General features: G+C 42.2%; 1 protein-coding gene across 2 annotated transcripts in view; it reads right to left on the bottom strand.

Annotated features, from left to right (window-relative positions):
- Positions 1–27,169, bottom strand: part of SHFL (shiftless antiviral inhibitor of ribosomal frameshifting) — a 571,473-nt gene that overhangs the window by 428,414 nt on the left and 115,890 nt on the right. For both annotated transcript variants that reach the window (XM_053718031.1, XM_053718032.1), the window contains exon 3: positions 5,418–5,467. In XM_053718031.1, the coding sequence (XP_053574006.1) occupies positions 5,418–5,467 (50 nt within the window). The remainder of the gene's footprint in view (positions 1–5,417; positions 5,468–27,169) is intronic.

Here is a 27,169-nt window from a genome sequence, read left to right as displayed (position 1 = left end):
TGGTGATAAATTTTTTAGAGCCAGAATATGGCCTTTGTAATCTATAGTAAAATCAGTGCATTTGGTACACATTCTAAGAGGGGGTTCCACAATGGCTTCTAAACATAATGAACAATGAGTTTCCTCTAAGTCAGACGTGTTTAAACAGACTAGTAATGAGACCAGCAAGCTTGGAAAACACTTTAATAACTGTAAACAAGCAAAAAATAAAAATGGTACTGTGTCTTTAAGAGAAAAAAACAATCACAGAAACTGCAAAACAGTGAAAAAAGCAGAAAATGTTACGAAATTTTTACAGTGTGTATAATAGACTGAAATAGCATTGCACCCACTTGCAAATGGATGATTAACCCCTTAGTTTCAAAACCGGATCAAAAAAACGATATAAACGTTTTTAAACAGTCACAACCAACTGCCCATACAACGACTTTGGAAGGCACAAAAACCCTTTAGAGAGGTCCTATATGTTCAGGGGACTCCTTCAGGGAAGCTGGATGTCTCAAGCTGCAAAAACTACTGTGAAAATAGGCCCCTCCCAACCTGTACTCACAGTGAGAGGGCCTTAAAAAACTATCCCTAGGCAAAATCTAGTCAGCCATGTGGAAAAACTGAGCCCCAGAATAAAGTTTTATCAGCAATATGTAATAAACGTTTATATACCTCAAGCAAACGTTATATCTATTCAGTAATGGGAGTAAATAACAAAAAACAGAATTTATGTTTACCTGATAAATTACTTTCTCCAACGGTGTGTCCGGTCCACGGCGTCATCCTTACTTGTGGGATATTCTCTTCCCCAACAGGAAATGGCAAAGAGCCCAGCAAAGCTGGTCACATGATCCCTCCTAGGCTCCGCCTACCCCAGTCATTCGACCGACGTTAAGGAGGAATATTTGCATAGGAGAAACCATATGGTACCGTGGTGACTGTAGTTAAAGAAAATAAATTATCAGACCTGATTAAAAAAACCAGGGCGGGCCGTGGACCGGACACACCGTTGGAGAAAGTAATTTATCAGGTAAACATAAATTCTGTTTTCTCCAACATAGGTGTGTCCGGTCCACGGCGTCATCCTTACTTGTGGGAACCAATACCAAAGCTTTAGGACACGGATGAAGGGAGGGAGCAAATCAGGTCACCTAAATGGAAGGCACCACGGCTTGCAAAACCTTTCTCCCAAAAATAGCCTCAGAGGAAGCAAAAGTATCAAACTTGTAAAATTTGGTAAAAGTGTGCAGTGAAGACCAAGTCGCTGCCCTACATATCTGATCAACAGAAGCCTCGTTCTTGAAGGCCCATGTGGAAGCCACAGCCCTAGTGGAATGAGCCGTGATTCTTTCGGGAGGCTGCCGTCCGGCAGTCTCGTAAGCCAATCTGATGATGCTTTTAATCCAAAAAGAGAGAGAGGTAGAAGTTGCTTTTTGACCTCTCCTTTTACCGGAATAAACAACAAACAAGGAAGATGTTTGTCTAAAATCCTTTGTAGCATCTAAATAGAATTTTAGAGCGCGAACAACATCCAAATTGTGCAACAAACGTTCCTTCTTTGAAACTGGTTTCGGACACAGAGAAGGTACGATAATCTCCTGGTTAATGTTTTTGTTAGAAACAACTTTTGGAAGAAAACCAGGTTTAGTACGTAAAACCACCTTATCTGCATGGAACACCAGATAAGGAGGAGAACACTGCAGAGCAGATAATTCTGAAACTCTTCTAGCAGAAGAAATTGCAACTAAAATTGCGAAAAAACATGAAGGAATTGTTCAAAATTCACCAAATTTTCACCACAGTGTCTTAAAGCCTTAAAAGTATTGCACACCAAATTTGGAAGCTTTAACCCTTAAAATAACGGAACCGGAGCCGTTTTTAACTTTAACCCCTTTACAGTCCCTGGTATCTGCTTTGCTGAGACCCAACCAAGCCCAAAGGGGAATACGATACCAAATGACGCCTTCAGAAAGTCTTTTCTAAGTATCAGAGCTCCTCTCACATGCGACTGCATGTCATGCCTCTCAAAAACAAGTGCGCAACACCGGCGCGAAAATGAGGCTCTGCCTATGATTCGGGAAAGCCCCTAAAGAATAAGGTGTCTAAAACAGTGCCTGCCGATATTATTATATCAAAATACCCAGAATAAATGATTCCTCAAGGCTAAATATGTGTTAATAATGAATCGATTTAGCCCAGAAAAAGTCTACAGTCTTAATAAGCCCTTGTGAAGCCCTTATTTACGATCTTAATAAACATGGCTTACCGGATCCCATAGGGAAAATGACAGCTTCCAGCATTACATCGTCTTGTTAGAATGTGTCATACCTCAAGCAGCAAGAGACTGCTCACTGTTCCCCCAACTGAAGTTAATTGCTCTCAACAGTCCTGTGTGGAACAGCCATGGATTTTAGTGACGGTTGCTAAAATCATTTTCCTCATACAAACAGAAATCTTCATCTCTTTTCTGTTTCTGAGTAAATAGTACATACCAGCACTATTTTAAAATAACAAACTCTTGATTGAATAATAAAAACTACAGTTAAACACTAAAAAACTCTAAGCCATCTCCGTGGAGATGTTGCCTGTACAACGGCAAAGAGAATGACTGGGGTAAGCGGAGCCTAGGAGGGATCATGTGACCAGCTTTGCTGGGCTCTTTGCCATTTCCTGTTGGGGAAGAGAATATCCCACAAGTAAGGATGACGCCGTGGACCGGACACACCTATGTTGGAGAAATATTACCCTTTACAGCAAGCATGATACCAGTCGTTATTAAATCACTGTAATCAGGCTTACCTTAAATAAATCTGGTATTGTCAGCATTTTCTAGCTTATCATCTCTCTAGAAAAATTTAAAACTGCACATACCTCAGAGCAGGAGACCCTGCACGCTATTCCCCCAGCTGAAGTTACCCATCTCTTCAGTTATGTGTGAGAACAGCAGTGGATCTTAGTTACAAGCTGCTAATATCATCAAAAACCACAGGCAGACTCTTCTTCAACTTTCTGCCTGAGGCTAAAATAGTACAACTCCGGTACCATTTGAAAATAATAAACTTTTGATTGAAGATAAACTACATTGATGCACCACATCTCTCTAGCTACTTCCCTTGTCGAGAGCTGCAAGAGAATGACTGGGAGGTGGCAGTTAGGGGAGGAGCTATATAGACATCTCTGCTGTGGGTGATCCTCTTGCAGCTTCCTGTTGATGAATCCGTGGACTGGATACACCTTACAAGAGAAATAATTGTGGTTTGCAGTATAATAAGCACAAGCTAATGCTGGAGTTATAAGTGGTTTGAATACTTTCTTAATACTTTGAAGGAACTAGATATAGAGCACTACTGTTCAAATAACAAAATATATTAAACTATTTTTTTTTCCTAACATGTCTTTCATTAAGTTTTACTGTTATTCTGAGGGAATGTGATCTTGTTCTTCAAATGATTTAAAACAAGCACTGCATTTAGGAACCTTTATGCTTGGCTGTTAGTGGCTTAGTCATAACAGCAGATCCAGGTTAACTTACAGAGAGCTAAGGCAAAGAGATCCATAAATCATTTTTTAAAAATTCAGACTGCAATTGAATATAATATCTTAACCATATACAGTAAAGTCCAGATTATTCTTTTTTATAGCCCATTTGTATTTTTACAATTTTGCCTGGAGGGAAAATGAATTGACTCCCTGCTCCTTCAACATTCACCCTCTTTAGGTAAAGTCTGAGTTTAGTATCATGCAAGTGTGAGGCTATGTGAGGTTCACCTATCCTGCAGATGAATGTGAAATAGAAAGTATTCTGTCTATTTCACATCAAGGCTTCGGCAGCACCCCCCCCCCACCCCCCTCAAATGATCAGTCTGCCCATGGCTGCCATTGTTGCCAAAAATACCACACTTGCAGCAACAACATAACTGGAAGATGTGTGAGGTCCCTGACTGCTGATCATCAATCCAATACTAGAGCAGTGTTGCACTAGTGCATTTATGAGGACTGTGAACGTAGGCACAGAAGGTAAACATTTGGGAGCTCTTTAGTTACTGCTCAACTGTGTGGTGAGAAGAGAGAATAAAGTCCATTTTGTGGGGTAAAAATTGTACCCAGGCAGATGAGGGGAAAAAATGAGCACTGATTTAAGAGACATTTTTTTCTAACACAAACTACATTTTATCTAAGAAAGAGTTCCACTAGCAGAGACTGTGGGGTCTATTTATTAAAGGTCTTGCAGACCTGATCCGACAGTGCGGATAAGGTCCGCAAGACCGCTCTGAATGCGGAGAGCAATACGCTCTCCGCATTTAACATTGCACCAGCAGCTCACAAGAGCTGCTGGTGCAACGCCGCCCCTGCTGACAGGTGTCAATCAACCCGATCATACTCGATCGGGTTAATTTCCGGCGAGTCCTGTCCCCCTCATCAGAGCAGACGGACAGGGTTATGGAGCAGCGGTCTTTAGACAGCTGCTTCATAACTGCTGTTTCTGGCGAGTCTTCAGACTCGCCAGAAACAAGGGCTTACAAGCTCCGTTCAGAGCTTGATAAATGGACCCCTGTATATCATCTAGCAGATATATTTTCCTTAGCACAGACTATTTCTCCTATAGTACAGAGTCTCTAGAACAAACAATGGGGCCCATTTATCAAGCTCCGAACGGAGCTTGTGGGCCCTTGTTTCTGGCGAGTCTTCAGACTCGCCAGAAACAGCAGTTATGAAGCAGCGGTCTAAAGACCGCTGCTCCATAACCCTGTCCGCCTGCTCTGATGAGGCGGACAGGAATCGCCGGAAATCAACCCAATCGAGTACGATCAGGTTGATTGACACCTCCCTGCTGGCGGCCGATTGGCCACGAGTCAGCAGGGGCGGCGTTGCACCAGCAGCTCTTGTGAGCTGCTGGTGCAATGTTAAATGCGAAGAGCATATTGCTCTCCGCATTCAGCGAGGTATTGCGGACCTAATCCGCACTGTCGGATCAGGTCCGCAAGACATTTAATAAATAGGCCCCACAATATTCTCTAGCACAGACAACTCCTCTCATTTACATTGCTTTCCGTCTGGAGCTCTTTACCCTTAAGTGCAGGCTCTTTAGGCCAGTTTTGTATCCTCAAGTACAGACTGACATACATGGGAATTATTCTGTGTAGGGTTTATAAACTTCCTCCCCTCTAGCAAAAAACTGCTTTCAATTATACTTTCTGACATACTGCTATATCTTCTAAGTAGTGAATAACAGAGGTTGCTTGCCCTTCTCTCTCACATACACCATTTCAACCCCCAGAATACACTAAGGCCTGGTTTACCTCCTTGGTACTCTTTGGTATTCTGTTGCAGAACACTAATCTTTCTAAAATATTATCCAGATTTTTCTCCTTTCACCTTCTGCTACCTTCAACCAAATAACATATTATTGACCAACACAAATATCTTACCATTGCCACTTTGTCCATTTCTAAATCCTGTTGTTCATCAGGATCAACATCTACAAAAAAAATAAAATTAAAAAGTATTTAACATGCATGGACTGTATTCCATGTAAGCAGCTATTTGCCGCAGCTGGTCCTAGCAGGCAGAAGTAGCAGTACAATTTGAAATTTCAAATTGATATTCCAAACAGAAAACACTAATCCTGCAGCTTTTCAAAGTTAACTTGGATTTTAAAACTCCAACACCTGACCTTGGTAAAAACAACATTTATGCTTACATGATGAATTTATTTCTTTCATGATGGTGAGAGTCCACAAGCCATAACATGTAGGATTTAAGTCCAATCATACAGGAGGAGGCAAAACATCCCATAACAGAGTTTTAATCATTCACACTTTCCCATGATTCCTTAGTCATATTGTACATATGGCCAAGGGAAAGGAGAAAATAAGAAAGTAGGAAAGGAAAAGCAGGGTAAAAAAAAGTGCAAATTGGTACTGTCACCAACTGTTATGGAAAACCAAGGAAGGGTTTGGTGGATCTCACAATCATGAACAATAATCAGGTCAGTATAAATGTTGTTTTCTTTAATAAGGGGATCCTATACCCAAACAGTGAAGTCCACTAGATCACCATGGAATAGGGTGGGGAAAAGTAAATTTATGCTTACCTGATAAATTAATTTCTTCTATGGTACAACGAGTCCATGGATTCATCCTTTACTTGTGGGATATTATCCTCCTGCTAAAAGGAAGTGGCAAATAGCACCACAGCAGAGCTGTCTATATAGCTCCTCTCTTAGCTCCACCCCCCAGTCATTCGACCGAAGGTACAGGAAGAAAAAGGAGAAACTAAAAGGTGCAGAGGTGACTGAAGTTTAAAATCAAAAAATATAATCTGTCTTAAAATGACAGGGCGGGCCGTGGGCTCGTTGTACCATAGAAGAAATTAATTTATCAGGTAAGCATAAATTTACTTTTCTTCTATAAGGTACAACGAGTTCACGGATTCATCCTTTACTTGTGGGATACAATACCAAAGCTACGGATGAGCGGGAGGGACAAGACAGATGGTTAAACAGAAGGCACCACTGCTTGAAGAACTTTTCTCCCAAAAATAGCCTCCGAAGAAGCAAAAGTATCAAATTTGGAAAATTTGGAAAAGGTATGAAGCGAAGACCAAGTCGCAGCCTTACAAATCTGTTCAACAGAAGCATCATTTTTAAAAGCCCATGTGGAAGCCACCGCTCTAGTAGAGTGAGCTGTAATCCTTTCAGGAGGCTGCTGTCCAGCAGTCTCGTATGCCAAACGGATAATGCTTTTCAGCCAAAAAGAGAGGTAGCCGTAGCTTTTTGACCTCTACGTTTTCCAGAATAGACAACAAACAAAAAAGATGTTTTACGGAAATCCTTGGTTGCTTGCAAGAAAAACTTCAAAGCACGAACCACGCCCAAGTTGTGCAACAGACGCTCCTTCTTAGAGGAAGGATTAGGACACAGAGAAGAAACAACAATTTCCTTATTGATATTCCTATTAGTAACAACCTTAGGAAGGAATCCAGGTTTGGTACGCAAAACCACCTTATCAGCATGGAAAACAAGATAAGGCGAGTTGCATTGCAACGCAGATAGTACAGAAACTCTTCGAGCCGAAGAGATAGCAACTAAAAACAGAACTTTCCAAGATAGAAGCTTAATACAGTGGGGCAAAAAAGTATTTAGTCAGCCACCAATTGTGCAAGTTCTCCCACTTAAGAAGATGAGAGAGGCCTGTAATTTTCATCATAGGTTTACCTCAACTATGAGAGACAAAATGTGGAAACAAATCCAGACAATCACATTGTCTGATTTGGAAAGAATGTATTTGCAAATTATGGTGGAAAATAAGTATCAAAAGTTTATTTCAAAACTTTGTTATATATCCTTTGTTGGCAATGACAGAGGTCAAACATTTTCTGTAAGTCTTCACAAGGTTGTCACACACTGTTGCTGGTATGTTGGCCCATTCCTGTATGCAGATCTCCTCTAGAGCAGTGATGTTTTGGGGCTGTTGCTTGGCAACACAGACTTTCAACTCCCTCCCAAGGTTTTCTATGGGGTTGAGAGCTGGAGACTGGCTAGGCCACTTCAGGACCTTGAAATGCTTCTTACGAAGCCACTCCTTCGTTGCCCGGGTGGTGTGTTTGGGATCATTGTCATGCTTAAAGACCCAGCCACGTTTCATCTTCAATGCCCTTGCTGATGGAAGGAGGTTTGCACTCAAAATCTCACGATACATGGACCCATTCATTATTTCATGTACACGGATCAGTCGTCCTGTTCCCTTTGCAGAGAAACAGCCCCAAAGCATGATGTTGCCACCCCCATGCTTCACAGTAGGCATGGTGTCCTTTGGTTGCAACTCAGCATTCTCTCTCCTCCAAACACGACGAGTTGTGTTTCTACCAAACAGTTCTACTTTGGTTTCATCTGACCATATGACATTCTCCCAATCTGCTTCTGGATCATCCAAATGCTCTCTAGCATACTTCAGACGGGCCCGGACATGTACTGGCTTAAGCAGGGGGACACGTCTGGCACTGCAGGATCTGAGTCCCTGGTGGCGTAGTGTGTTACTGATGGTAGCCTTTGTTACGTTGGTCCCAGCTCTCTGCAGGTCATTCACTAGGTCCCCCCGTGTGGTTCTGGGATGTTTGCTCACCGTTCTTGTGATCATTTTGACCCCACGGGTGAGATCTTGCGTGGAGCCCCAAATCGAGGGAGATTATCAGTGGTCTTGTATGTCTTCCATTTTCTAATTATTGATCCCACAGTTGATTTCTTCACACCAAGCTGCTTGCCTATTGCAGATTCAGTCTTCCCAGCCTGGTGCAGGTCTACAATTATGTTACTGGTGTCCTTCGACAGCTCTTTGGTCTTCACCATAGTGGAGTTTGGAGTGTGACTGTTTGAGGTTGTGGAAAGGTGTCTTTTATACTGATAACTAGTTCAAACATGTGCCATTAATACAGGTAATGAGTGGAGGACAGAGGAGCCTCTTAAAGAAGAAGATACAGGTCTGTGAGAGCCAGAAATCTTTCTTGTTTGTAGGTGACCAAATACTTATTTTCCACCATAATATGCAAATAAATTCTTTCCAAATCAGACAGTGTGACTGTCTGGATTTGTTTCCACATTTTGTCTCTCATAGTTGAGGTATACCTATGATGAAAATTACAGGCCTCTCTCATCTTCTTAAGTGGGAGAACTTGCACAATTGGTGGCTGACTAAATACTTTTTTGCCCCACTGTATCTATGGAATGCATAGGTTCAAACGGAACCCCTTGAAGAACTTTAAGAACTAAATTCAAGCTCCATGGCGGAGCAACAGGTTTAAACACAGGCTTGAATCTAACTAAAGCCTGACAGAATGACTGAACGTCTGGAACATCTGCCAGATGCTTGTGCAGTAGAATTGATAAAGCAGATATCTGTCCCTTTAAGGAACTAGCTGATAGCCCCTTCTCCAATCCTTCTTGGAGAAAGGACAAAATCCTAGGAATCCTGATCTTACTCCATGAGTAGCCTTTGGATTCGCACTAATAAAGATATTTACGCCATATCTTATGATAAATTTTCCTAGTGACAGGCTTTCGAGCCTGAATCAAGGTATCTATGACCGACTCAGAGAAACCCCGCTTGGACAAAATTAAGCGTTCAATCTCCAAGCAGTCAGCCGCAGAGAAACTAGATTTGGATGCTGAAACGGACCTTGAATCAGAAGGTCCTGTCTCAGTGGCAGAGACCAGGTGGAAGAGATGACATGTCCACCAGGTCTGCATACCAAGTCCTGCGTGGCCACGTAGGTGCTATAAAAATCCCCGAAGCTCTCTCCTGTTTGATTCTGGCAATCAAACGAGGAAGGAGAGGAAATGGTGGAAACACATAAGTCAGGTTGAACGACCAGGGTACTGCTAGAGCATCTATCAGTACTGCCTGAGGATCCCTTGACCTGGACCCGTAACAAGGAAGTTTGGCGTTCTGACGAGATGCCATCAGATCCAATTCTGGTGTGCCCCATTGCTGAATCAATTGTGCAAACACCTCCGGATGTAGTTCCCACTCCCCCGGATGAAAAGTCTGACGACTTAGAAAATCCGCTTCCCAGTTCTCCACTCCTGGGATATAGATTGCTGATAGATGGCAAGAGTGAGTCTCTGCCCATCAAATTATTTTGGTAACCTCTATCATCGCTAGAGAATTCTTTGTTCCCCCCTGATGATTGATATATGCTACAGTCGTGATATTGTCCGACTGGAATCTTATGAATCTGGCCGAAGCCAGCTGAGGCCATGCCTGAAGCGTGTTGAATATCGCTCTCAGTTCTAGAATATTTATCGGGAGGAGAGCCTCCTCCTGAGTCCACAAACCCTGTGCTTTCAGGGAATTCCAGACTGCACCCCAGCCCAATAGGCTGGCGTCCGTCGTAAGAACGCCTCTCTTTTTGTCTGGTTTACAGACAATTGAGAAAGATGGAATCTCCCCCTTGGAGGAGAATCTTTGAAATCTAGAAGATACCCCTAGGTTACGATATCTAAAGCCCAGGAGTCCTGAACGTCTCTTGCCCAAGCCTGAGCAAAGAGAGAAAGTCTGCCCCCTACTAGATCCGGTCCCGGATCGGGGGCTACCCCTTCATGCTGTCTTGGTGGCAGCAGCAGGCTTTTTGGCCTGTTTACCTTTGTTCCAAGTCTGGTTAGGTCTCCAGACTGACTTGGATTGAGCAAAATTCCCCTCTTGCTTTGCACCAGGGGAAGAGGTAGAGGGACCACCTTTGAAGTTTCGAAAGGAACGAAAATTATTTTGTTTGGTCCTCATCTTATTTGTCTTATCCTGAGGAAGGGCATGGCCTTTCCCTCCAGTGATGTCTGAAATTATCTCTTTCAGTTCAGGCATGAATAGGGTCTTACCCTTGAAAGGGATGGATAAAAGCTTAGATTTTGATGACACATCAGCAGAGCAGGACTTAAGCCATAACGCTCTACGCGCTAAAATGGAAAAACCTGAATTCTTTGCCGCTAATTTAGCCAGTTGAAAAGCGGCATCTTTAATGAAAGAATTAGCTAGCTTGAGAGCCCTAATTCTATATAGAATATCATCTAATGGGGTCTCAACCTGAAGAGCCTCCTCCAGAGCCTCGAACCAAAAAGCAGCTGCAGTAGTTGCGGGAACAATCTTGAAAAAGGCTGTTAAGCCGAAACGCGTAGATACCGGAGCACCACCACACTGATTGTGAAAGTAACGAGAGGAGCTCTTCCAACTACTCATCGGAGCAAGTCTTCATCTGAACCCACTTGCAATATAAGATTTTATCTGGCGGCATTTATTTAACCGCACAAGACAAACAACGTGGAAAAATTCCACCCAACAGCATTGATACTTCAGCTCGCAGATCGGTCACTGACCGACAGAAAAGAAAAGAAGAGAAAAAAAGACACAGAGCGGCTCACTTAAACCGCATTTGAATCCACACCTGGCAGCATATACTTAACCGCACCGGATACTAACTACGGAGGAACACCACCAAGAATTATCTACACTACAGAAAACAGATCGGTCACTGACCGGCAAGAGAGACAGACACAGAGTGACCACCGTAACCGCATCGAATCTAAACCAAGGGGAGACCCCGTAAGAAAAACCTCACAGGAACATAAGCCGAAATCCAAATAGGAGGCCGGTCACCAACAACAAAGAGGAGTCTATAGCGGCATATATTTAACCGCATTTGTATCCATACACCAAAGAGACCCCAAAGCTGAATAAGCTGCAATATCAAGTTAGGTCACTGACCGTTAAGGAGTCCATATACACAGCGGCATATATTTAACCGCATTAACCTGTGTATTCTAAGTCGGGTTAAATACCCCATATCAAGCGGCCAAATAAGGCTCACTTTAAAACCAGGGGAAATCCGACGACCGCACTCAAACGGTCACAGACCGACTCAGGACACCTAAGTTTAGTTACATAGTGTTATCAAACAGATACACTATAAGGTATTGTTTTCCACAAATATTTTTATAGTGTGTTAAACATCACAAATGCTCTGCGTATTAGTTTGTTGAATTTAAACTACCCAGCCTCATCAACTATATATTGAGTAAACGTCTGAACTGTATAGAAACAAGGCTATATAGGATTTGTGTAACAATTATTTTATGTGTAACTTTTCTTTTTCTTTTAATGTTTTAACTTATCAGATACATTTGTATATATAATCAGTCGACACTGGTGTCAAGATTATAACATAATCTCGTTACATAACAATATATTTTATTTATGTACCTTTTATATTAAATAAAAATTGTATAAATTATTACTACAACCTAGTCCTGTGGTTATATTTTTAATAAGGGGAATATTTCAATAAAAGGAATATTTGCTATAAGAGGGGTATAATATCCCAATACAGAATTTTAGAAATATCTATATAGGAAATAGCGATTCGCACCATATACACAAGATAATAATTTCAAAACTTATTTCAAGAACATAGGGACAGAAGCAATACACCACAAAATCCACGATTTAATTTCCACATTGGGAATAGCATTTTCTGCGCCACCTACTCCAGCAACAGTTACGGGAACAATGCACGCTATAGGTTGGAGAAGAAAACCCTGATGAACAAATATTTTCTTTAGGAGACCCTCTAAATTTTTATTCATAGGATCTTTGAAAGCACAACTGTCCTCAATAGGTATAGTTGTACTCTTAGCCAGGGTAGAAATAGCTCCCTCCACCTTAGGGACTGTCTGCCACAAGTCCCGCATGCTGTCTGATATGGGAAACATTTTCTTAAAAGTAGGAGGGGGAGCGAACGGAATACCTGGTCTATCCCACTCCTTAGTAACAATGTCCGAAATCCTCTTAGGGACCGGGAAAACATCAGTGTAAGCAGGAACCTCTAGAAAACAGAATTTATGTTTACCTGATAAATTTCTTTCTCCAACGGTGTGTCCGGTCCACGGCGTCATCCTTACTTGTGGGATATTCTCTTCCCCAACAGGAAATGGCAAAGAGCCCAGCAAAGCTGGTCACATGATCCCTCCTAGGCTCCGCCTACCCCAGTCATTCGACCGACGTTAAGGAGGAATAATAGCATAGGAGAAACCATATGGTACCGTGGTGACTGTAGTTAAAGAAAATAAATTATCAGACCTGATTAAAAAACCAGGGCGGGCCGTGGACCGGACACACCGTTGGAGAAAGAAATTTATCAGGTAAACATAAATTCTGTTTTCTCCAACATAGGTGTGTCCGGTCCACGGCGTCATCCTTACTTGTGGGAACCAATACCAAAGCTTTAGGACACGGATGAAGGGAGGGAGCAAATCAGGTCACCTAAATGGAAGGCACCACGGCTTGCAAAACCTTTCTCCCAAAAATAGCCTCAGAAGAAGCAAAAGTATCAAACTTGTAAAATTTGGTAAAAGTGTGCAGTGAAGACCAAGTCGCTGCCCTACATATCTGATCAACAGAAGCCTCGTTCTTGAAGGCCCATGTGGAAGCCACAGCCCTAGTGGAATGAGCTGTGATTCTTTCGGGAGGCTGCCGTCCGGCAGTCTCGTAAGCCAATCTGATGATGCTTTTAATCCAAAAAGAGAGAGAGGTAGAAGTTGCTTTTTGACCTCTCCTTTTACCTGAATAAACAACAAACAAGGAAGATGTTTGTCTAAAATCCTTTGTAGCATCTAAATAGAATTTTAGAGCGCGAACAACATCCAAATTGTGCAACAAGCGTTCCTTCTTTGAAACTGGTTTCGGACACAGAGAAGGTACGATAATCTCCTGGTTAATGTTTTTGTTAGAAACAACTTTTGGAAGAAAACCAGGTTTAGTACGTAAAACCACCTTATCTGCATGGAACACCAGATAAGGAGGAGAACACTGCAGAGCAGATAATTCTGAAACTCTTCTAGCAGAAGAAATTGCAACTAAAAACAAAACTTTCCAAGATAATAACTTAATATCAACGGAATGTAAGGGTTCAAACGGAACCCCCTGAAGAACTGAAAGAACTAAATTGAGACTCCAAGGAGGAGTCAAAGGTTTGTAAACAGGCTTGATTCTAACCAGAGCCTGAACAAAGGCTTGAACATCTGGCACAGCTGCCAGTTTTTTGTGAAGTAACACCGACAAGGCAGAAATCTGTCCCTTCAGGGAACTTGCCGATAATCCTTTTTCCAATCCTTCTTGAAGGAAGGATAGAATCCTAGGAATCTTAACCTTGTCCCAAGGGAATCCTTTAGATTCACACCAACAGATATATTTTTTCCAAATTTTGTGGTAAATCTTTCTAGTTACAGGCTTTCTGGCCTGAACAAGAGTATTGATAACAGAATCTGAGAAACCTCGCTTCGATAAAATCAAGCGTTCAATCTCCAAGCAGTCAGCTGGAGTGAAACCAGATTCGGATGTTCGAACGGACCCTGAACAAGAAGGTCTCGTCTCAAAGGTAGCTTCCAAGGTGGAGCCGATGACATATTCACCAGATCTGCATACCAAGTCCTGCGTGGCCACGCAGGAGCTATCAAGATCACCGACGCCCTCTCCTGATTGATCCTGGCTACCAGCCTGGGGATGAGAGGAAACGGCGGGAACACATAAGCTAGTTTGAAGGTCCAAGGTGCTACTAGTGCATCCACTAGAGCCGCCTTGGGATCCCTGGATCTGGACCCGTAGCAAGGAACTTTGAAGTTCTGACGAGAGGCCATCAGATCCATGTCTGGAATGCCCCATAGTTGAGTGACTTGGGCAAAGATTTCCGGATGGAGTTCCCACTCCCCCGGATGCAATGTCTGACGACTCAGAAAATCCGCTTCCCAATTTTCCACTCCCGGGATGTGGATAGCAGACAGGTGGCAGGAGTGAGACTCCGCCCATAGAATAATCTTGGTCACTTCTTCCATCGCTAGGGAACTCCTTGTTCCCCCCTGATGGTTGATGTACGCAACAGTCGTCATGTTGTCTGATTGAAACCGTATGAACTTGGTCCTCGCTAGCTGAGGCCAAGCCTTGAGAGCATTGAATATCGCTCTCAGTTCCAGAATATTTATCGGTAGAAGAGATTCTTCCCGAGACCAAAGACCCTGAGCTTTCAGGGATCCCCAGACCGCGCCCCAGCCCATCAGACTGGCGTCGGTCGTGACAATGACCCACTCTGGTCTGCGGAATGTCATCCCTCGTGACAGGTTGTCCAGGGACAGCCACCAACGGAGTGAGTCTCTGGTCCTCTGATTTACTTGTATCTTTGGAGACAAGTCTGTATAGTCCCCATTCCACTGACTGAGCATGCACAGTTGTAATGGTCTTAGATGAATGCGCGCAAAAGGAACTATGTCCATTGCCGCTACCATCAACCCGATCACTTCCATGCACTGAGCTACGGAAGGAAGAGGAACGGAATGAAGTATTCGACAAGAGTCCAGAAGTTTTGTCTTTCTGGCCTCTGTTAGAAAAATCCTCATTTCTGAGGAGTCTATAATTGTTCCCAAGAAGGGAACCCTTGTTGACGGGGATAGAGAACTCTTTTCCACGTTCACTTTCCAGCCGTGCGATCTGAGAAAGGCCAGGACGATGTCCGTGTGAGCCTTTGCTCGAGGGAGGGACGACGCTTGAATCAGAATGTCGTCCAGGTAAGGTACTACTGCAATGCCCCTTGGTCTTAGCACAGCTAGAAGGGACCCTAGTACCTTTGTGAAAATCCTTGGAGCAGTGGCTAATCCGAAAGGAAGCGCCACGAACTGGTAATGTTTGTCCAGGAATGAAAACCTTAGGAACCGATGATGTTCCTTGTGGATAGGAATATGTAGATACGCATCCTTTAAATCCACCGTGGTCATGAATTGACCTTCCTGGATGGAAGGAAGGATAGTTCGAATGGTTTCCATCTTGAACGATGGGACCTTGAGAAATTTGTTTAAGATCTTGAGATCTAGGATTGGTCTGAACGTTCCCTCTTTTTTGGGAACTATGAACAGATTGGAGTAGAACCCCATCCCTTGTTCTCTCAATGGAACAGGATGAATCACTCCCATTTTTAACAGGTCTTCTACACAATGTAAGAACGCCTGTCTTTTTATGTGGTCTGAAGACAACTGAGACCTGTGGAACCTCCCCCTTGGGGGAAGTCCCTTGAATTCCAGAAGATAACCCTGGGAGACTATTTCTAGCGCCCAAGGATCCAGAACATCTCTTGCCCAAGCCTGAGCGAAGAGAGAGAGTCTGCCCCCCACCAGATCCGGTCCCGGATCGGGGGCCGATATTTCATGCTGTCTTGGTAGCAGTGGCAGGTTTCTTGGCCTGCTTTCCCTTGTTCCAGCCTTGCATTGGTCTCCAAGCTGGCTTGGCCTGAGAAGTATTACCCTCTTGCTTAGAGGACGTAGCACCTTGGGCTGGTCCGTTTTTACGAAAGGGACGAAAATTAGGTCTATTTTTTGCCTTGAAAGGCCGATCCTGAGGAAGGGCATGGCCCTTACCCCCAGTGATATCAGAGATAATCTCTTTCAAGTCAGGACCAAACAGCGTTTTCCCCTTGAAAGGAATGTTTAGTAGCTTGTTCTTGGAAGACGCATCAGCCGACCAAGATTTCAACCAAAGCGCTCTGCGCGCCACAATAGCAAACCCAGAATTCTTAGCCGCTAACTTAGCCAATTGCAAAGAGGCGTCTAGAGTGAAAGAATTAGCCAATTTGAGAGCATTGACTCTGTCCATAATCTCCTCATAAGGAGGAGAGTCACTATCGAGCACCTTAATCAGATCATCAAACCAGAAATATGCGGCTGTAGTGACAGGGACAATGCATGAAATGGGTTGTAGAAGGTAACCCTGCTGAACAAACATCTTTTTAAGCAAACCTTCTAATTTTTTATCCATAGGATCTTTGAAAGCACAACTATCCTCTATGGGAATAGTGGTGCGTTTGTTTAAAGTAGAAACCGCTCCCTCGACCTTGGGGACTGACTGCCATAAGTCCTTTCTGGGGTCGACCATAGGAAACAATTTTTTAAATATGGGGGGAGGGACGAAAGGAATACCGGGCCTTTCCCATTCTTTATTAACAATGTCCGCCACCCGCTTGGGTATAGGAAAAGCTTCTGGGAGCCCCGGCACCTCTAGGAACTTGTCCATTTTACATAGTTTCTCTGGGATGACCAAATTTTCACAATCATCCAGAGTGGATAATACCTCCTTAAGCAAAATGCGGAGATGTTCCAATTTAAATTTAAAAGTAATCACATCAGATTCAGCCTGCTGAGAAATGTTCCCTAAATCAGTAATTTCTCCCTCAGACAAAACCTCCCTGGCCCCCTCAGATTGGGTTAGGGGCCCTTCAGAGATATTAATATCAGCGTCGTCATGCTCTTCAGTAACTAAAACAGAGCATCCACGCTTACGCTGACAAGGGTTCATTTTGGCTAAAATGTTTTTGACAGAATTATCCATTACAGCCGTTAATTGTTGCATAGTAAGGAGTATTGGCGCGCTAGATGTACTAGGGGCCTCCTGAGTGGGCAAGACTCGTGTAGACGAAGGAGGGAATGATGCAGTACCATGCTTACTCCCCTCACTTGAGGAATCATCTTGGGCATCATTGTCATTATCACATAAATCACATTTATTTAAATGAATAGGAATTCTGGCTTCCCCACATTCAGAACACAGTCTATCTGGTAGTTCAGACATGTTAAACAGGCATAAACTTGATAAGAAAGTACAAAAAACGTTTTGAAATAAAACCGTTACTGTCACTTTAAATTTTAAACTGAACACACTTTATTACTGCAATTGCGAAAAAACATGAAGGAATTGTTCAAAATTCACCAAACTTTCACCACAGTGTCTTAAAGCCTTGAAAATATTGCACACCAATTTTGGAAGCTTTAACCCTTAAAATAACGGAACCGGAGCCGTTTTAAGCTTTAACCCCTTTACAGTCCCTGGTATCTGCTTTGCTGAGACCCAACCAAACCCAAAGGGGAATACGATACCAAATGACGCCTTCAGAAGTCTTTTATAAGTATCAGAGCTCCTCTCACATGCGACTGCATGCCATGCCTCTCAAAAACAAGTGCGCAACACCGGCGCGAAAATGAGACTCTGCCTATGCTTTGGGAAAGCCCCTAAAGAATAAGGTGTCTAAAACAGTGCCTGCCGATATTATTATATCAAAATACCCAGAATAAATGATTCCTCAAGGCTAAATAAGTGTTAATATCAATCGATTTAGCCCAAAAAATGTCTACAGTCTAAATAAGCCCTTGTGAAGCCCTTATTTACAATCGTAATAAACATGGCTTACCGGATCCCATAGGGAAAATGACAGCTTCCAGCATTACATCGTCTTGTTAGAATGTGTCATACCTCAAGCAGCAAAGGACTGCAAACTGTTCCCCCAACTGAAGTTAATTGCTCTCAACAGTCCTGTGTGGAACAGCCATGGATTTTAGTTACGGTTGCTAAAATCATTTTCCTCATACAAACAGAATTCTTCATCTCTTTTCTGTTTCTGAGTAAATAGTACGTACCAGCACTATTTGAAAATAACAAACTCTTGATTGAATAATGAAAAACTACAGTTAAACACTAAAAAACTCTAAGCCATCTCCGTGGAGATGTTGCCTGTACAACGGCAAAGAGAATGACTGGGGTAGGCGGAGCCTAGGAGGGATCATGTGACCAGCTTTGCTGGGCTCTTTGCCATTTCCTGTTGGGGAAGAGAATATCCCACAAGTAAGGATGACGCCGTGGACCGGACACACCTATGTTGGAGAAATCTGTCCATTTTACACAATTTCTCTGGAACTACAATAGGGTCACAATCATCCAGAGTCGCTAAAACCTCCCTGAGCAATAAGCGGAGGTGTTCAAGTTTAAATTTAAAAGCCGTCATATCTTGAGTCTGTCTGAGGGAACATCTTTCCTGAATCAGAAATCTCTCCCTCAGACAGCAAATCCCTCACCCCCAACTGAGAACATTGTGAGGGTACATCGGATATGGCTAATAAAGCGTCAGAGGGCTCAGCATTTGTTCCCACACCAGACCTACTGCGCTTCCCCTGCAACCCAGGCAGCTTAGATAAAACCTCTGTGAGGGTAGTATTCATAACTGCGGCCATATCTTGCAGGGTGAAAGAATTAGACGCACTAGAAGTACTTGGCGTCGCTTGTGCGGGCGTTAATGGTTGTGACACTTTTTTAGATGGCATAACCTGATTCTCTTCTGACTGAGAATCATCCTGCGACATACTTTTAGTAGCTAAAATATGTTCTTTGCAATTTATTGACCTTTCAGTGCATGAGGGACACATTCTAAGTGGGGGTTCCACAATGGCTTCTAAACATATTGAACAATGACTTTCCTCAATGTCAGACATGTTGAGCAGGCTAGTAATGACTACAAACAAGCATGAAAAAACTTTATTTAGTGAAAAAAACAACAATCTTAAAAAAACGGTACTGCGCCTTTAAGAGAAAAAAGCATACACTTTCTGCAAAACTGCTTTAAAATGCACCAAATTTTTCAAATTTTTGATAGCAGACTCAATATGTGTAGTTAAGTTTGCCCCACAAGAAAATTTAACATCTAACCCTTTATTGTGCAAACTGGATTGAATTAAGGCCTAAATCCGGAAAAAAACACCCCCAGCACCTTGCCAAATATGGGGTTAAAGCTTCGATTTGGCCCAAAACATCCAAAAAGGGCCCTCAGGAGTTGGAGCTTGCTGCTTGCTGAGTGAAAACAACTGCGCATCTGAAGCGTGAAAATAAGCCCCGCCCATCTCACTCGATGTCTCTACAGCCTCAAAGAACCGCACCAGAGCAGTTTTAAACTAGCCATGTGGGTTCTGAGACCCAAAAAACAAGCCAAGTGTACCCTCAATAAAGTTGCCCAAAAAACGTTATTGCCCACAAAACGTTAACAGCACTCCCAGTTCAGAAAACGTTTGCTCACAAACATTCAAAACTCAGTGTCAACCATCTTTTAATTAGCCCCTTATGCAAGCTTAGTAATGCCTTTCTATATCTCATAGGATTAATGCTTACCCTTACCCTCATGGGGATACTGTCAGCCTTTCTGAAATACACAGTCTCTCCAGAAAAAATGACTGAACATACCTCACTGCTGTATAGCATGAAAACGTTCCTCACACTGAAGTTTCTTGTACCCCTCAGCCTCTGTGGGAACAGCACTGGATCTTAGTTACAAATGCTAAGATCATCATCCTTCAGGCAGAAGTCTTCATCCATCTGCTGCCTGAGAGTAAATAGTACACACCGGTACCATTTAAAACAAAAAACTCTTGCTTGAAGAAATTAAAAACTAATATTTTATCACCTCTTTTACTTTACCCTTCCTAGTACTTAGAGTAGGCAAAGAGAATGACTGGGGGGTGGAGCTAAGGGAGGAGCTATATAGACAGCTCTGCTGTGGTGCTCTTTGCCACTTCCTGTTAGCAGGAGGATAATATCCCACAAGTAAAGGATGAATCCGTGGACTCGTCGTACCTTATAGAAGAAAAACAGAATTCATGCTTACCTGATAAATTACTTTCTCTTGCGGTGTATCCAGTCCACTGATTCATCCTTACTTGTGGGATATTCTCATTCCCTACAGAAAGTGGCAAAGAGAGCACACAGCAAAGCTGTCCATATAGCTCCCCCTCTGGCTCCGCCCCCCCAGTCATTCGACCGACGGTTAGGAGAAAAAGGAGAAACCATAGGGTGCAGTGGTGACTGTAGTTTAAACAAAAAAAATTTAATCTGACTTAATTGCCAGGGCGGGCCGTGGACTGGATACACCGCAAGAGAAAGTAATTTATCAGGTAAGCATAAATTCTGTTTTCTCTTGCAAGGTGTATCCAGTCCACGGATTTATCCTTACTTGTGGGATACCAATACCAAAGCTTTAGGACACGGATGAAGGGAGGGAACAAGACAGGCAACCTAAACGGAAGGCACCACTGCTTGCAAAACCTTTCTCCCAAAAATAGCCTCCGAAGAAGCAAAAAGTATCGAATTTGTAAAATTTGGCAAAAGTATGCAGTGAAGACCAAGTCGCTGCCTTACAAATCTGTTCAACAGAAGCCTCATTCTTGAAGGCCCAAGTGGAAGCCACAGCTCTGGTGGAATGAGCTGAAATTCGTTCAGGAGGCTGCTTCCCAGCAGTCTCATAAGCCAATCGGATGATGCTTTTCAACCAGAAAGAGAGGTAGCCGTCGCTTTTTGACCTCTCCTCTTACCAGAATAGACAACAAACAAAGATGATGTTTGTCTGAAATCCTTAGTTGCTTGTAAATAGAATTTCAAAGCACGAACCACATCAAGATTGTGTAAAAGCCGTTCCTTCTTAGAAGCTGGATTAGGACACAGAGAAGGAACAATGATTTCCTGGTTAATGTTCTTATTAGAAACAATTTAGGAAGAAACCCAGGTTTGGTACGCAAAACTACCTTATCTGCATGGAACACCAGATAGGGTGAATTACACTGCAAAGCAGACAATTCTGAAACTCTTCTAGCAGAAGATATAGCTACCAAAAACAAGACTTTCCAAGATAATAACTTAATATCTATGGAATGTAAAGGTTCAAAAGGAACCCCTTGAAGAACTGAAAGAACTAAATTTAGACTCCATGGAGGAGCCACAGGTTTATAGACAGGCTTGATTCTGACTAACGCCTGTGCAAACGCTTGAACATTTGGTACTTCTGCCAGACGCTTGTGTAAAAGGATAGACAGAGCGGATATCTGCCCCTTTAAGGAACTAGCTGATAAACCTTTCTCCAATCCTTCTTGGAGAAAAGACAATATCCTTGGAATCCTAATCTTACTCCACGAGTAACCCTTGGATTCACACCAACAAAGATATTTCCGCCATATCTTATGGTAAATTTTCCTGGTGACAGGTTTTCTAGCTTGGATCAGAGTATCTATGACTGATTCAGAGAACCCACGCTTGGATAGAATGAAGCGTTCAATCTCCAAGCAGTCAGCTTCAGAGAAACTAGATTTGGATACTTGAATGGACCCTGTATTAGAAGATCCTGCCTCATTGGCAGTGTCCATGGTGGAACAGATGACATGTCCACTAGGTCTGCATACCAAGTCCTGCGTGGCCACGCAGGCGCTATCAGAATTACCGAGGCCTTCTCCTGTTTGATTCTGGCTACCAGCCGAGGGAGAAGGGGAAACGGTGGAAAGACATAGGCCAGATTGAAGGACCAAATCTAACACAACATTCACTTTACCCTCCCGTGGAGATGCTACTTGTTAGAGCGGCAAAGAAAATGACTGGGGGGGTGGAGCCAGAGGGGGAGCTATATGGACAGCTTTGCTGTGTGCTCTCTTTGCCACTTCCTGTAGGGAATTAGAATATCCCACAAGTAAGGATGAATCCGTGGACTGGATACACCTTGCAAGAGAAACAGTTAAGGCAGGTAGAGAAATTAAACAGGCACTGCAACCTGCAGAAGTTTCCTACCAAAAGCAAACTCAAAAGAGTCAAACATTTCAAAATGGTAGAATTTGGTAAAGGTATGTAAACATAACCAAGTAGCCACCTTAAAAATCTGTTCAATGGAAGCTTCAATAGGTGGCGACTGCTCTAGTAGAATTAGCAGTCTTTTTTTTTTTTTAGGGGAGGCATCCTCACTACTAGGTATGCTTTGTGAATCAAAGATTTAAGCCAAGCTGTCAAAGTTATTGCAATAGTTTTCTGACCCTCGTAGAGACATGAGAAATGGATGAACAAGTTCGGAAATGGATTAATGATAACATTTTAAGGCCTTGACTACATCCAAATTAAGTAATCTAATATGTGTACCACTTGATTCCTGATGTGACTATAAGGAAGTTTTATGTTATTTCAACAAATATATCTGGAATATTTTATATACATTTTTACAAGATTATATTTTTGGGTAATTTAATCTATTAGGTAGGGGCAAACAAAGACTCCACGTGTCCTGGTTGTGGCATCTTAAATAGTAGAATTAGTGTTGGTGGTGTTAAAAGTGGATTTTTATAATAAGTCAATTTTAACCTTTGCACCCACAAAACTTCATCACAGATTGGTTTGTGACAATGCATGGCAAGCTTGTGGGACATTTTTATATCAGATGTTAGTAGTTGCTGGATCCAGGCACTAAAATAAATTGTGTTCTCAATTTCCAAAGACTGAACTAACTGCATATATTATATTTAACCTCACAATCAGTCCCCCCCTTACATAGTAACATAGCAGATGAGTTTGAAGATAGATTAGGAAAAATGCATAGGGCATTTAAATTAATCTTTAATTTAAAATGTTGGATAATTTGATTGTTTTTTGCATACTTTGTTACATTCCTTACATATTTGGAATGTTGAGTCTGTACTATTTTATTTGAATAATGTAAATGATCTAAGGTTTTTTCCTAATCTGTCTTAACACATTTTTATTCAAGCACATTGGTTTTGATTTATTTCTACTTTTATTTTTATAATGTATATTTATTTAACAAAGTTTTAAATGTTATCCATTTATTCTCTGTGTTTTAATTTGAGAATACTTTGTCCCAATTTATGCTATTTAACTATTTCCTTAAAGGGACAGTCTAGTCAAAATTAAAATTTCATGATTCAGACCGGGCATGAAATTTTAAACAACTATCCAATTTACTTTTATCATCAACTGTGTTATCTTGATATTCTTTGTTGAAAGATAAACATAGGTAGGCTCATATGCTAATTCCTAAGCCATTGAAAGCCGCCTCTTATCTCAGTTCATTTGGACAGTTTTTCACAGCTAGACAGTGATAGTTCACGTGAGCCATAAATATAACATTGTGCTCACACCCATGGAGTTACCTTGGAGTTGGCACTAATTGGCTAAAATGCAAGTCTGTCAAAAGAACTTAAATAAGGGAGCAGTCTACAGAAGCTTAGATACAAGGTAATCACAGAGGTAAAAAGTATATTAATATGACAGTATTGGTTATGCGAAACCGGAGAATGAGTAATAAAGAGATTATCTAGCTTTTTAAACAATAACAATTCTGGAGTAGACTGTCCGTTTAAATCATTGAATTTTGCTTTCTTAAAATTAAAAATCTTGGTTGAACCTTTGTAACACTGTTTACGGAAAGTGATTTCAAATTTGACCCAAATGTTCTCTGACTTCTATGTTTAATATTATTTTTGTGTTGTTTGATAGCACTAAATCCAATATAGCTTTATTCCTAGTTGTTTCCTCTAGTAATTGTGACCTTTGAGAGCATTTAAAAATCTATCTCCCTTAGCTGTTTTGCCTAGTTTTATTGGCACAGTCTATTTCGGCGCTCAAATCTATTTGAATGAATATGACCTGTTTTGTGCACATTACAAGTCACATTTAAAAATTTGCGCGTGGTCTCAACTTTGCAGTAAAAAAATAAATAAAAGACTTCCGGTGGGCGGAGCTACAGACCGGCAGCATAGTGAAAGAGCTCCGCACATTGAGCTCTCTGGTAAAAGCCTTAAACCTGCTGCCGGTCTCTCTTACCCACACACCATCCTTGTTGGGCAATCACCTGGACACCAGCCCCAACCGGTTAAAAAGTGTGAAGGGCCGAATATCGCCCTTGCCCCTGGAAGGGACATAAGTGCGCAACGGAGCGCAAATCGCGGGCGCCATCTTGGATTGAGCCCCTCCTCACCTCAGCACTAGTAACGGCTCGCTCAGGGCTGTTGAAGAGCTGTCCTCACCATCAATGCCCGTGTAGAGGAAAGTGAGTGAGTACAGGCCATATGGCTGGACTATTTAAGTAGATAGACCTTCAAATACACACCGTAAGTCAGCAGCATAAGGAGAGGGGAAAACAGAAGTGTAAATACACAGAGGGGAATAAATAACTGTGGAATCTGTAAATAAACAGACCTAACATACAGCCATAATACTCTGCAACTGCTCCAAAGTACTTTGGAATCTTTTAATTTACCCTTAATGAATATACTATTCCTTGTGAAAGAAGCATCACATCAACACTGCAGTATAGTGTCAAGACACCCACTGTGCAGACACACAATTTGTTTTGCTTTGGGGCTTTTGGCCTATTTTGACAGAAAGACACACTTCTTCTGGTGAACACTTATGTTTTACAAAGGGAAAAAAACAATTAGATCCCTGACTTCTGCTCCCTCCTTCCACATTTAATACAACCCTATCTATAAAGAGAAGAGGAAAAAAACAAGCATAACGATACATCTGCAGTCTATGTCATACAAAACTGGACATTTATTTTCAAAAGATTTATGTACAAAACAAAGCAAAGGAAAACTGTAGCTTATAAAGCATATTTGTTCAGGTTGCTGGGTGGAGGTTTTGAGATTGTGAAAACATAGTCTGGTGCTGCCATCTAGAGGTAGAGTATCAACGGTATTTAACAGGCTCACAAAAAAGCGCATTTTGTGTCAACATAAGCACACAGAAGGTTGCGCCTCACTTGTAATCTAGCTCAGTGTCTCTACATTATCACCTGTACCATCATAAATATTTTCCATTATTGCAGGTTTAATATACATGCAGATAACTACTCTTTTTTTTTTTATTACTCCTGTTCAGTTCTCACTGGTTCGTGCAAACCTGTTTCATAAAAATGTAAGAATCGCACAAACCGGTGAGCGGACACCACCATCTTGCAGGAAGATGACTTGTGTGCATTGTGGTGGAGAGAACACTGTATTCCTGCACAGAAGCCTAGGGGTGTTTTGTGCAACTGGGTGCTGAGAGAAGGTATGGTAACAGGAAATGCCCCTAACTATCATTCCCTCCCTCGGTTGCCCATTAACGCGATTATAAGATACTGATCTTCTAATTAGCTGCAGATCCGATGCAGTAGGTCAGAGAAGTTTAGGAAACACATTTAAAGTGAGTGCCTACACATGATTGATATGACGAGATTGTTTGTTCAAACTAGTTCTGAGCCTTGAGCATTCACCCTGACATTGCAGTGCTCACATACCTTACATTTCTTTCATAACAAAAATGGAATGTTGACATGGGGGTAGATTTATCATAGTGCGAGCAGACATGATACGATGTAGCGTATCATGTCTGCTGCACATCGATAAATGCTGTGAACTGCTGGTGCAATGCCGCCTCCTGCAGATTCGTGGCCAGTCGGCCGCTAGCAGGGGGTGTCAATCAACCTGATCATATTCTCTCTCATAAAACACATACACCACACACTGTCAATCTCATATAACACACACACACTCTCATTTAACACACACTCTCCTACAACACACACACAATTTGCGACCCAGAACCCAGCTCTATACCACTGGTTTTCAAACCTGTCCTAAGGCCTCCCTAACAGGTTAGATTTTGCGGATATCTGAACTAGAGCACAGGTGAAAAAAGCAGCTGATCAGTAAACGGTTATTTTGCTTGCTCTCACCCATGGTCTAGAAAATCTGGCCTGTTAGGGCGCCTGAGGACAGGTTTGAAAACCAGTTCTCTATATAATGCTAGTGTGTGCATATTATTATGTATATTTTGTAGTTTCTGTGTACATGCTAGTGTTTATGCTATGTAATATGTCTGTACATGAATGTGAAAACAGAATTTATGTTTACCTGATAAATTACTTTCTCCAACGGTGTGTCCGGTCCACGGCGTCATCCTTACTTGTGGGATATTCTCTTCCCCAACAGGAAATGGCAAAGAGCCCAGCAAAGCTGGTCACATGATCCCTCCTAGGCTCCGCCTACCCCAGTCATTCGACCGACGTTAAGGAGGAATATTTGCATAGGAGAAACCATATGATACCGTGGTGACTGTAGTTAAAGAAAATAAATTATCAGACCTGATTAAAAAACCAGGGCGGGCCGTGGACCGGACACACCGTTGGAGAAAGTAATTTATCAGGTAAACATAAATTCTGTTTTCTCCAACATAGGTGTGTCCGGTCCACGGCGTCATCCTTACTTGTGGGAACCAATACCAAAGCTTTAGGACACGGATGATGGGAGGGAGCAAATCAGGTCACCTAGATGGAAGGCACCACGGCTTGCAAAACCTTTCTCCCAAAAATAGCCTCAGAAGAAGCAAAAGTATCAAACTTGTAAAATTTGGTAAAAGTGTGCAGTGAAGACCAAGTCGCTGCCCTACATATCTGATCAACAGAAGCCTCGTTCTTGAAGGCCCATGTGGAAGCCACAGCCCTAGTGGAATGAGCTGTGATTCTTTCGGGAGGCTGCCGTCCGGCAGTCTCGTAAGCCAATCTGATGATGCTTTTAATCCAAAAAGAGAGAGAGGTAGAAGTTGCTTTTTGACCTCTCCTTTTACCGGATTAAACAACAAACAAGGAAGATGTTTGTCTAAAATCCTTTGTAGCATCTAAATAGAATTTTAGAGCGCGAACAACATCCAAATTGTGCAACAAACGTTCCTTCTTCGAAACTGGTTTCGGACACAGAGAAGGTACGATAATCTCCTGGTTAATGTTTTTGTTAGAAACAACTTTTGGAAGAAAACCAGGTTTAGTACGTAAAACCACCTTATCTGCATGGAACACCAGATAAGGAGGAGAACACTGCAGAGCAGATAATTCTGAAACTCTTCTAGCAGAAGAAATTGCAACCAAAAACAAAACTTTCCAAGATAATAACTTAATATCAACGGAATGTAAGGGTTCAAACGGAACCCCCTGAAGAACTGAAAGAACTAAGTTGAGACTCCAAGGAGGAGTCACC

The sequence above is a fragment of the Bombina bombina genome, chromosome 6 (genome assembly GCF_027579735.1).
Source record: "Bombina bombina isolate aBomBom1 chromosome 6, aBomBom1.pri, whole genome shotgun sequence".
Classification (NCBI taxonomy): Eukaryota; Metazoa; Chordata; class Amphibia; order Anura; family Bombinatoridae; genus Bombina; species Bombina bombina.
Note: the sequence above shows the minus strand (reverse complement) of the source record. Positions and strands in the feature narration are given on the sequence as shown.